The sequence below is a fragment of the Nelusetta ayraudi genome, unplaced genomic scaffold (assembly GCF_046127955.1).
Source record: "Nelusetta ayraudi isolate G7.1 ecotype Tasmania unplaced genomic scaffold, CSIRO-AGI_Nayr_v1 ptg000033l, whole genome shotgun sequence".
NCBI classification, from domain to species: Eukaryota; Metazoa; Chordata; class Actinopteri; order Tetraodontiformes; family Monacanthidae; genus Nelusetta; species Nelusetta ayraudi.
The window spans coordinates 346,824-358,940 of NW_027466083.1; the positions used below are offsets into that span (position 1 = coordinate 346,824).

Genomic DNA, 12,117 nt, shown 5'->3' on the forward strand with positions numbered 1-12,117 from the left:
GTAGCGCTGAGCTTCTCTGCTTCCTGCACTCGTCTTTTCTGCCGTCAGCATAAACTGACCTCAACTGTATTTCATTAACAATAATAATAATAATAACGATAGACTATATTTGCAAGAGTCTGTTTTTGTCAATTGCTCGATTAAGATTTTATACAAGCTTTGTGTCGGCTTTCCCAGATAGCATCAGACTCTAAATGTTGTGATATTCCTGAACGTAAAAACCAAGACGGTGCAAGAAGTGTGCACGCTGGTGACATTGACACAGAGCAAAAGCCAGAAGATTAATATGCAGCAAAGATAGAATCAGGAGTGTGACCTTAAATCTGACACATTTCTTCTCTGCCTTCACCGTCGGGCACCAGACCACGACTGGACGTTCGTGGGGACGAGGCGAGCCGTGGCGCCAGCACACATCAACTCCTCATTCAATCTTCTAGCCACACCTGAGAGGTTTTTCCCAAGTTTAGCTGTTTCCATCAACAGTTTTTTATTGCCAAATTTAGGTTTGGAGCAATTCTAGGGCTCATGGAAACACAGCGAGGCAAGCTACTAGCCAGGCCACTAGTCAGGCCACTAGTCAGGCCACTAGCCAGGCCACTAGCCAGGCCACTAGCCAGGCCACTAGCCAGGCCACTAGCCAGGCCACTAGTCAGGCCACTAGCCAGGCCACTAGCCAGGCCTTCTACTCAACTGGACTCCAGTGAACCGGAGCGAGGAAGTCGTGAAGCTCCCGTACTTGAGGACAAGATTTTTTTTTTTTTTTTTTGCAAAGGGGTCGAGGAGGAAAATGAGGAGGCGAAGATGGGAAGAAGTAAAAATAGGGAGGAAAACAGGGGAGGGCGGGGCACAAGGACACCTGCTGATGTGATGAGTCATAGCTGAAGCGCCGTGTACGTTTGACTCACACACACACACACACACACACACACACACACACACACACACACACACACACACACACACACACACACACAGTCAGTGTGTGAAAAGTGCTGTAGTTGCACACACCTACCCAGACGAGCTGAGGTACCTGAATGCACGTCAGACTTCTTTGTGTGTACAGCAAACAAATCATCACTCACACACACACCACACACACAACACACACACACGGAAGGGTGTGGCTGTCGAGGGTGAGGTTATTTATAGACCTACATCCTCAGAGAGGCAGACGGAGGGATGGTGCGGGAGTGAGAGCAGAGGAGGAGAAGGGGGAGAGAGAGAGAGAGAGAGAGTGCAAGGTCAAAGGAGAGGAGTGAGGCGGCTGGGCAAGGAAGCCACCTGATTCCCTTCACTTCACTTCACTCTCGCAGCAACATGGAAACACCGGCGTGGACAGCAGGAGGGGAAGCAGGAGGCAGCAGGACTTTATCTTCATAATAAAACAGAAGCCGTGAGATCACCGCAGGCCTCCTAATGCTGGTCCAGCAGCTTCCACCCAGAAGACGCTCACACTGCAAAGGCTTGATGCCCAAGTTTGGAGGTCATGTCACAGATGCTCCTCAGTGCAGAGAGGAAGCCCAGGCAGAAGAGATCTCTGATCCGGCAGGCCTGGAACCGCACTGGTGTGTGGGTTCTGGTAGTTTTTCAGTTGCTGATGTTTGAGGGGATTTGCAAAGATTCCTCCAGGACATTGTGAGAGTGGCAGAAGGATGGAGGAACCGGTTGAGTGTAGCCATGATGTGATGGTCCCAGTGGAACACCAGGTGCTGAAACCACCCAGGACTGTGAATAGCTTGGAGTCGCCTGTAGCTCAGGCATGGGCAAACTACGGCCCGGGGGCAAACTATGGCCCGGGGGCCATATGCGGCCCATTAAGCTCGAAACTATATTAATAAACCTTACTAATGTTTCAGACTACCTGTGGTCTGCCACAGTGAAGATGATGGAATCCTTAAGAGCAACATAACTCTTGATGATTTTGAAGCAGCGGTCGCTGTTAATACTGGAAAAATGCTGGATTTCATTGGTTTAATTTCCGTCACGTGAGCAGTTCACCGACCACGGAAAATGCTGCGTTATGACTGGACGGAGGAGGAGGAGACGGAATATTTTTTTCAAGTCACCAAAGAGAAAAATATAGCAACCATCCCGGACTGAAAGCGTGATTCTCGTCAAATCTCGCGGGATGAGAATTACGCCGTCACACCCTTCAATGGAAAAACACCTGCAAATCACAATTGCGCTTTGTCGGAATTTTTTTTTTTTTTAAAGAAATATCGCTTTTATTTTGCGAGAAGCTGTCACGGAAACGCAGCTGGTGAAGACAAAAGCACCAACGTGACAATTATTGGTGGAGGAAACACAAACCGGAGCAAGAACCGAAGCAGAAACTCAACCCAGGGCAACTCAATCCACTGAGGAAGACAAAGAGAGAGGACGGAGGGGCGCAAGATGAAAGGAAGAAGGTTACTGAGATGCGGCGAGAGGCCGAACAGGAAGGGGAGGAGCGGAAAAAAGACAGAATAAAAGCAGATAGTTGGCTAATTGCAGGAGTCCACCATCTTAGGGGAGCAGTGAATGGCCAGCAGCCTTTATTATGCTAAACTAACCTGCGAGCTGCAGGCCGCCGCCACTCAAGATGGAGGCAAAGCTTCACAACAGATAAGAGCTAGTTTACCAACACACACACACACACACACACACACAATGACACACACTCACAAGCTCCCCACCCCCACCCACACTGCTGGTGGCTGTGGAGTGGTGGTCAGCCTCATGGCCCTCATTATCATTACACGCCATTTTCTACCACCACGACACACACACACACACACACAGAGAGAGATAAGGTCTGCCCCTCTCACTCCAGGTCCCTTCACTTCAAACCCCCCCCCCCCCCCCCAATGCTTGCGAGCTCATATTCACATAGGCGCGCCAACGTGGACACACACACACACACACACACACACACACACACACACACACACACACACACACACACACACACACACACACACACACACACACACCTCCCCCAGAGCTGACCCCGGCCTGCTGCTGCCTGGGCCCTCCCTCTTCCTTGGGATAAAAGGGGCCGAGAGGAAGGAGAGGGGGGTGGGGTTGGTGTGTGTGTGTGTGTGCGGAAGGGGGGTGGAGGGTTGGGGTGGACTGGGACCAGCAGAGGGGGGGGGGGGGGGGGGAGAAGGAGACACGGTGGGCCGTCCTTCCTCACACATTCCTCAGTGCGATCAGATTTCCAGCTTCACAATGAGAGAGAGAGAGAGAGAGAGAGAGAGAGAGAGAGAGAGAGAGAGCAGCTCTGACTGGGAGGAAGCAGCAGCAGCAGCAGCAGCAGCACGTGGACCAGCAGCCTGCTAGTACCAGTTCAGCCACTAGTTTCTGCTCGATGGTTGAACCACCAGGAGGAGGAGGAGGATGTGACTATATGTCACATCAGCAGTGGTGGCAGTGCTGGTGCTGCTGCTCGTGCTGCTGCTGCTGCTGGGCTAAATATTCTTGGTAAAGTCCATTTTCCTTGTAAATACGGTAATGAAGTTATTCTGCACACTCTGTTCTGCTCAGGTGGGATCATATCCACTCAGTCACGTTGCTTCCATCGTTGGGTATGACGGTAGAGCAGGTGTGGGCCGTTCTGCTTTTTCCTCTGGCCCGCCAAACTTGAAGAAATGATATTAACTTTGTGACTGCTGGGGCCATAGTGGGTTCTAAGATGTGCCAGAGGGGGGTAGAGGAGCAGCAGCAGGTGGATGAGTTGGTGAGTCACCTCATAGGAGGAAAACATATATCATGGGATATATAGAAAAAAATCATGTGCTTTCATGTCAATTGAAAATGAAGCAAAGCAAAGCTGCAACAGAATGAGTCTGTGAGAGCCAACAGTGTTCAGCTCTCTATTGAAAGGACTCTGAAAGCTCTGACAGAATGGATGAAAGACAGCCGTCTCATGACTCTGAATCACTATGAAAATCATTTCATCAAGTTTGGTGGGCCGGATTAAAAAGCTGAACAGGCCACATTGGGCCCCCGGGCCGTAGTTTGGCCATGCCCTGGTCTAGACGCTTGTTCCCAAAAGGTGAGGGGACTGAATTCAAAGTCCAGAAGAGTGAGAAGAGCCGAGCAGCACCAGCGAGCAGCGCCGAGCTCCACAGCTCTTCAATCACACTGCTTCATCCCCCAAAAGCCAATGTGAATTCAGCCCATTGCTTGTGTGGTCGCACTGTTTGACTCTTGCCTGTGTGGCTCCAGGCTCAGTGTGGAAATTGGGCTAAATAAATTACATGGACGTTAGTGCAACCACACAGCAAAAAGCAGCCAGTGTTTCTTCCCCCAGGCTGATTTACAGTGGTGCTCATGCTCGTCTGTCTAACTGCTGTTCATTGACTTCACACTCAAAAGTCCAGACTGGGGCTGGAAATGTTTCTCCTGCTTGACAGCGGCCCAGACTGCGTATCTAGAAAATACTGATTCATCCTCAGACCTGACCGTCACTCCATTGAGGCCAATAGTCCCCATCATATTTATAGCTGAATGGCGATACTCAATATACACCAATATCTACTGGAGCTGCGTTTCCATGACAGTTTTCCGGCAAAATAAAATATTATTTCGACATGATTGTTATTATTATTTCTAAAAAATTCCACAAAAGTATAATTGTGAAGCGCATTAGCTGTAAATTCTGGTCCAATCTCGTCCGGTGAGACCCCGACTGTGAGGACGATGGAGGCACAAAACGTCTAACTGGTCATGTGACCCCGTACGTCACGTCCGGCAAAAAAGTGTTTCCATGACACTTTTGTGATATCCCTCCATATGGATCCGTGTGAAAAACCACCTCATGAGAGCATCAAAACCGTTCAGCCATATTTGAGGGTTTTTTCCAAGTTTTGCGGTTTCCACCACCAGGTTTTTTTTATTGCCATATGGTTAGCCTAATAGCATAATTGCCTGAGTAATCTTTAGGCCAAATTGTGATATCTGAGAAAAAAGAAAAAAAATACCAATGTGCTTGCTAAAAAAATGGCTCAGGCTAACGATACTGAAGTTTTTGACGCAGCTAGTGACTTTATTAAGGTTCACACTAAAGCATCACAGCAGAGCTTCCCTGTTATTTATGTTTTTATCAATATCAAAATTTCTGAGGCAAACTGATGACATAAAAAGCTCCTTTAAAAATGCGCCGTTACAATTCTAACAGCGGCTGTAAACAGACTTTGTTCTGAAAAATAATAAAGCACGCAACCATGAGTGCATCTCTCGCATTAACTCGAGTGTCGACATGTGTGCCACCCTCCTTGTGTCTCCACGGCGCAGTAGAGAGTGGTGCAACAGATTCTATCGAGCTCGAGCTTTTAGCTGCAACAGCTTTTTGACGTCATTGACAGAAACTAATTCGCTGCTTGTGATCTGACACTTTAAGACCAAGGTGTTTGCAAATGATCACACACCAGGCAGCACCAAGAACAACGGTGGGAAAATTAAGGCCTGGGAGCCATACGCGGCCCGTTAAACCTTGAAGAAATGACATTAGTTTTCAGTGTTTTCAGAGTCATTTCAATAAAGAGCTGAATACCTTGAATCTTCAAGGACACTGATTTTGCTTTGGTTCATTTTCAGTTGGCATTAAAGCTGCGTGATAGGTTTTCTACATATCCCCTCCGCACCAGTCTCTAGGAGCTGGCGGCCTGTTGGCTTTCACTTGTTGTGCTTCTGTTGAAACTGCGACACCGAGAGAAACCTGGAAGCTGGTCCTGGTTTAAAATGAGAGCAGGAGGAGGAGGAGGAGGAGGAGTGGAGGAGACGAGCAGGGAGCCATTATCCTGATCCGCCCATGTGGCCAACACACACACACACACACACACACACACACACACACACACACACACACACACACACACACACACACACACACACACACACACACACACACACACACACACACACACACACACACACACACACACGGCTGGGGGAGGCGACCTACTGGTGAGTGGAGGTGAGGCGGGTGGGGGAGGGGCTGTGGCCACAGAGCGTGTGTGTGTGTCACAGGAAAGAGCTAGAGGAGAGCTAGGTGCAAAGTGGCACCCATGTCTCGTCTACAAAATATGAACTATATCGGTGTTTCTCAACTGGTGGGTTGCAGCCCAAAAGTGGGTCATAAAATAAATATATTTTTATAGAGAAAAATAAAATGTATATATTTATAGAGAAAATGCTGGCCGCTTATTTTCCAGGAAACACAATTCAATTCAATCACTGTAATAATTTATTGACTAGATGCTATGGATAAATATATAGCATTTTGTGGAATGAATTTGGGTCGCGACTTCATTACGAGGGGAAAAATAAACTCCACCAGCTGAGAACCACTGAGGGATATCAATATGAGCAACGCTGTCCAGTGTGATACGGCATTTAAAGGAAATACTGAACTGGAGTCAATACAAATCTGCAGATGATCGTCCAGGCCTTCAAACCAGGAGCTGATGCTCAGCTGAAGCCTGAGTGAATTCACTACAGGGAGGTCCTCATCACCTCTGGTCACCCTCGCTTGGTATGTGTGTGTGTGTGTGTGTGTGTGTGTGAGACAGCAGCTACCACAAATGCACAACAAACAGCACATGAGGAGCCAGCAGAGGGGCAGGCGTCCAGCTTACCTGGTTTTCTTGGGTGTCTTGGCCTTGGGTGTGGAGCTCTTGGCTTTCTTTTCCTTGGGCTCCTTGGGCTCTTTGGGAGTTTTGGGAGTTTTGGGCGTCTTGGGGGTCTTGGGCTCTTTAGGCTCCTTGCCCTCCGCCTTTTCCTTTGGTTTCTTTTTTCGCTTTTTCTTATCCTCCACCGGCGGCGACTGTCCCTCCACAATTCCACCTGCGTCGTTTTCCGTCCCGGGAAATTCGACCTTGATGCCGTCATCTCCTCCTCCTGCTCCTCCTCCTGCCGCTGCTGCTCCTCCTGCCTTTTGTGCTCCCTCCTCTTCTGTGCTCACCGCCTTGGCCTTCTTCTTCCTTTTCTTTTTTGGGATGGTCTCCTGGTTGTTGGGCTGCTCCGAGCCGACGGGCTGGCCGTGAACGTCGGCCAGCGTCGGCCTTTCAGGAAGCGCCATGCAGGCGTCGGCCGACGACTCGGATGGGGAATGCTGCGGGAGAAAGACGCCACAGGCTTTAATCAGTCACGCTCAAACTCTGGACAATCACGACAAAATGATACAAGCTAGGTTTACTAGCGAGACTCGAGTACTAATTTTGGGCAGAATCTCACAAGAACCTTTTCAATGAACCACGGGAGCCGAACCGAGATGACCACGTGCATTTCCGTGACCCTTAGGCCCTGTTTGCACTTGGTCACTTGTCACCGTTTTGGGTGATTGGATCACGAGAACGGATCTCGCAGCATCTGTTCGCACTCAGCCATTAACATGCGTCTCGAGCGTACCCCTGCCGAACCTATGCAAATGCAACATGCGTAATTTCCGTTTTTAACCACTGGGGGCAGTAAAGCGCAAAACCACGGCGAGTTTTACATGACAGCGAATAAGAATCAACTTCCTGTTTGCAGACTATATCAAGTCACTGGTTTTAATTCTACTGCGGCTCGTATGGATCCGAACGAGGAGTAGCGACTGGTGGGACAGAGTGGTGACCACTTTATTTTCAGATCAACGGTGGCTGGCAAATTTTCGGATGCAACGTGGCACGTTTAATCACGTATGTGGGGAAACTGCGACCGCTGCTCCGCTGACAAAATACACTAATGCGGAATGAAATTTATTAGCATGCTAATAAACGAGTCTAACAAAAATGATTTGTTTTGGCTTCTTGTTTGTAACTTTATAATGACGACGCCGGGAGGTGGGGCGCCGACCAAGTACGTACACGGGAGAGGTGAGTGGAGTAGGCGGTCCTTCATGTGGACTGAGCTCGCATTCTGTTTGCACGTCTGTGACGAATGCGTTTTTATGCGATGCGATCACCAAAACCACATGGTTTTGGTGATGTCAAAACGGATTTGGACTGTTTGCACTTGGTCACTTCATGCGTTTTTCGTAATCTGATCAGCAAAAAACGCATGAAATGACCAAGTGCAAACAGGGCCTTAGAAATGCGCAAAACCGAAACCTCAAAGCCTAAATATGGCAATGAAAAACTGGGGATGCAAACGGCTCAACTCGTAAAATCCTCTGGAATATGGCGAAAAGGTTTTGACGCTCTGATGAGGTGGGTCAGGGTTCGGGTCACGGAAACACTTTTTTCACATTCACATTTGTTGAATTTCATTGACAATCATGGCATGCAGGACAAATGAACAGTCAAATCACCCTCAAATAAAAAGCAGTGCAATAGAAGACAGGGAGAGGGGCCTGCACTGACATCAGTGCTACACTAGCCATTCCTCCACATACAAGTATGTCTGCAACTAGCAAACAGAGTCAATGGACCAAACCAAGATGCAGACGATATAATGTAGAACACAAGCTGGCCCGTCTCTCCACATGTGTTTTGAATACCAAAGTGAAATGTTTACTGTGAAATGTGGTTCTAGCCATTTCAAACCCGGCACTGAAGACACGATGTTTGAGTTTCAGACTGGGACTCAATTAACGTTGGGGATTGGAGACATTGTTGTGGGAGCCTTTACTAATTCACAATATGCCTTTCACACTTAACCACTTAAAAGATAATCATTGGGGTGTAGCTAATAATAATTTTGGGTGCCGCCATTCTGGCCACAGGCCTTCTGATCTAAAGACAAAAAACTGGTCCAATGAGACAGAAAACCATGCAGTCTGCATGTAAAACTGAACAAAGAGGCTGGAGAAGCCAACCTCGGTTAAAAAGATGTTGAATCAACCCTCATTTAAGAGGGGGTCACCTTCTGTTACCAAGTCACGTTTCCAGTGAAGGACCGCCAGCGGCAGACACTTGTCACACCACGATTGTTTTTGTTCATTCAAAGCCGCTTAATGTGAGACTGAAACAAGAGTTCTGTTTCGCACGCAGGTCCCTTGGAAAGTAGCGTTGTAGTCAAGACGGCACCAACCCAGACCAAGACCTCATCAAGAGTAGAGAGCATCGAGATGGAGACCAGACCAAGACTTCATATGGCAAAGAAAAATAACAACAAAACAGAAAGAAATGACCAGAATCTTTTTTCGATTCCAGTTTGCTTTGAAATCAAACAGCAACCTCTCTTTTCAGCAAGGTGTCTTTCAATAATTTCCTTTAACATAACATAAAATAAAATCAATGGGCTAGCAAAAAGGGGGCAGGGTGTCACTCTGGGTGTCACAAAGAGTGTAAAACTGCAGCAGCTGGATTCTTTTCTATAATCGCATTATTACAGTGTTATTATCGTGTTATTAGTGTTGGTCTTGACTGGTCTGGATCAAAAAACCCCGGTCCGTCCAGTCTGAATCCAGACCCAGTAAAAATGCCTCCCAGTACGAGTCGAGACCAATTCTGTATTGCAGTACAATAAAAGTCATTTGGTTTTCCTACCCTTGGAAGGCTCTTATTCATATACAAAAATATTCATAGCTGCCATCTTGCGCTGCCAATATTCTTAACAGTGACCTAAATAGGAAACGCACTGTCAGGCAGGCAATCCAGACTCTGAACCAAGCTGTAGAAATGATGCGACTCCACCTGACTGTGTTGTTTAATTTCACTTCAGTTTTTAGTTCATTTATTAAGTTTATTTATTATTTCTGCAATTGGCTTTTAACTGTTGCCTGATGACATTGTGCTTCTGTAAAGCGTCCTTGGGTGCTTACAAATAAAATGTATTATTATTATTATTATCATCATCATTAATAATAATGATAATCATTTTCTTTAACCTCCTATCTTCGGCTGTCAAGTAGAACTCGGTCAGAGTGGGAATCAGTGTTGAAGGCTTCCTGCGTGCTTTGCTGCAAACTGCGGCCTGTCAGTCAATATTGCTACATTTTCTGCTCAGTGGGGGTTGAGTTTGTCAGTAATGGCACACTACAGAGCAAGAGGGGGGAAGAAGAGAGCCATCCATCCATCCATCCATCCATCCATGCACACTCCTCCTGCTCTCCGCTCCCTGTTGCTGCCCCCCCGCTGCTGGCTAACCTTAGACAACCAACCAGCTGACACCTCGTTTCTTCCTCCTGCCGAGTAAATCTTCCCCCCGTTCTCCTTCTTCCCCTTCACCTTCTCTCCTTCCTCCTCTTCCTCCAAGCCGCTCCCATGCAAGCTTTCTGTGACAGGCAACTGGTTACCAGCTGTTGGGAGTCTCTCCAGCTGCCTGCCCTCCCCTCTGCCTCTCTTCCATCCCTCCCTCCTTCTCTCTCTCCAGCTGCTCAGGGTCCCAGCAGCAGATGGGAAATCAGGCATCATGACACGAATAAATTATCTCCGTACTTCAAAAAGGCGCAGCGAGGGAGTACGTGTGTGCGCGCGCGCGCACATGTGTGTGTGTATGTGTGTGTGAGCGCATGTGTGTGAGCCGCGATAGCAGAGCAGAAGAGAAGATGCCTTTGAGAGTGTGTGCAACCCTAATGCACGTGCGCTTTAGTGCGTCTCAAGGAGGGGTGTGTGTGTGTGTGTGTGTTCTTAAAGGGGGAGCTGCTGCCGTGGCATTTTGCTATAAACTTGCTGATGCGCGCACACGCACACACACACACAGAGTTGGGGGTGCCGTCGCCCAAAGTCCACCTCTGTCAGTAGAATGCTAATTCCTGCTCGGCTGGCAAACACACACACACACAAGGCTTCACACCGACCCACAACAAGGTCAAGCAGCGTCGCACAAACCTCGGCACGCAACCAGCTGCCGACAAACAGGTGAAGTGAGCCGCTTTAGATGCACGGCGGAGAGGAGAGCGAGGGAGAGGGAGAGGGCCGCGCTTTCCTGATGTGCCTTCTTTAAGACGCACACGCACGTTGGGAAAAAAAACACACGCGCGTGAACGTACACGTCACAGCGGAGTGGGTGTGTCGCCACATCCCCGAGGGTGGGGGTGGGGTGGGGTGGGAGGTGTCTACAGAGGAGTGAGGGTTCAATGGAGAAGGGCAGGACGAGGTGAAAGGAAATCCTCTGCTGGTGTCCTTCAACCTTGTCCGTCCATCCGTCCGTCCGTCCATCCATCCACTGTCCCCACACACACCTACTGCTGCTTCTCCAGCAGACTGACTTCACATTAGCTTCTCTTTTCCCTGAGTTGCTTTCCTTCCATATATGTATGTATGTATTCATTATGTATTTATACGGATATGCGTATATATTTTACTATTGTGTTAAATTACATAATATTGTGTTATATCCCGTTTATATTTATATTCATAAAGACGTGCGTGTAGTATATTTTCATAACAATAACAAACGCGTGTTTCTCACAAGTGTGCCACCACGTCAAGGGGAACAAACAGGGCTGTCCGACGACAGAAGATTGATTTCAACCGAGAAATAATCCGCCAAACACAAATGTCCTTGCTTTACGAGAGCCTTAAAGAAGCTACGTCCTAGCACGGTGCACTTCTGCTCCTCTCGTGGGTGTTTTCCAACAGTGGTCGCGCACGTGGAGCCAGAGCAAGGGGTCTTCTGCGGCTCCACCTCTGGTCATTTCCACCTCGTGCCTTCGCAGCGTGGACGGGACGGACGACGCGTCGGCCCGTCCGCGCCGCAAAGACGTCTCGACGCCTGTTGTTCGCCTTGAAGAGCGAGAAACGGGAAGAATATCTGACGGAGGATTGGAGAGGTTTTCCTTGAAGCGGCAGAGAGAGCAGATGAGCTGCAATAGTGCAGCGGCTCGCTCCCTCACTCGCCCCCTCTCTCTCTCGCCCTCTCTCTCTCTGAGCGTGGGGGCGGGGTGCAGAGACGGCCGTGTTATATGTCAGCCCGAGTGGCGCACGCAACAGTGTGCACGCGCACGTGTGTGATGTGGAATAAAGGTCAGAGCGCTGCAATCCGCCGCCGCGCTCTGACCTTGAGCTGCTGACGGAAGCACACGTGCATGCGTGCGTGCGTGCGTGTGTGTGTGTGTGTGTGTGTGTGTGTGTGTGTGTGTGTGTGTGTGTGTGTGTTTACGTGTGCGTGCATGTGTAATAACTATGCTTAGAGAACAGATGGAGCTTAGAGTAGCAGACACACAGTCATCATGACTGACTGACCGACCAGCTCGCTGGGTGCCTG

At 48.7% G+C, this 12,117-nt stretch overlaps 1 protein-coding gene across 1 annotated transcript in view; it reads right to left on the reverse strand.

The window, feature by feature from the left end:
* Window positions 1-12,117, reverse strand: part of chd7 (chromodomain helicase DNA binding protein 7) — a 74,285-nt gene that overhangs the window by 41,046 nt on the left and 21,122 nt on the right. The window contains exon 4 of the mRNA XM_076031324.1: window positions 6,621-7,096. Coding sequence (XP_075887439.1) covers window positions 6,621-7,096 — 476 coding nt within the window. The remainder of the gene's footprint in view (window positions 1-6,620; window positions 7,097-12,117) is intronic.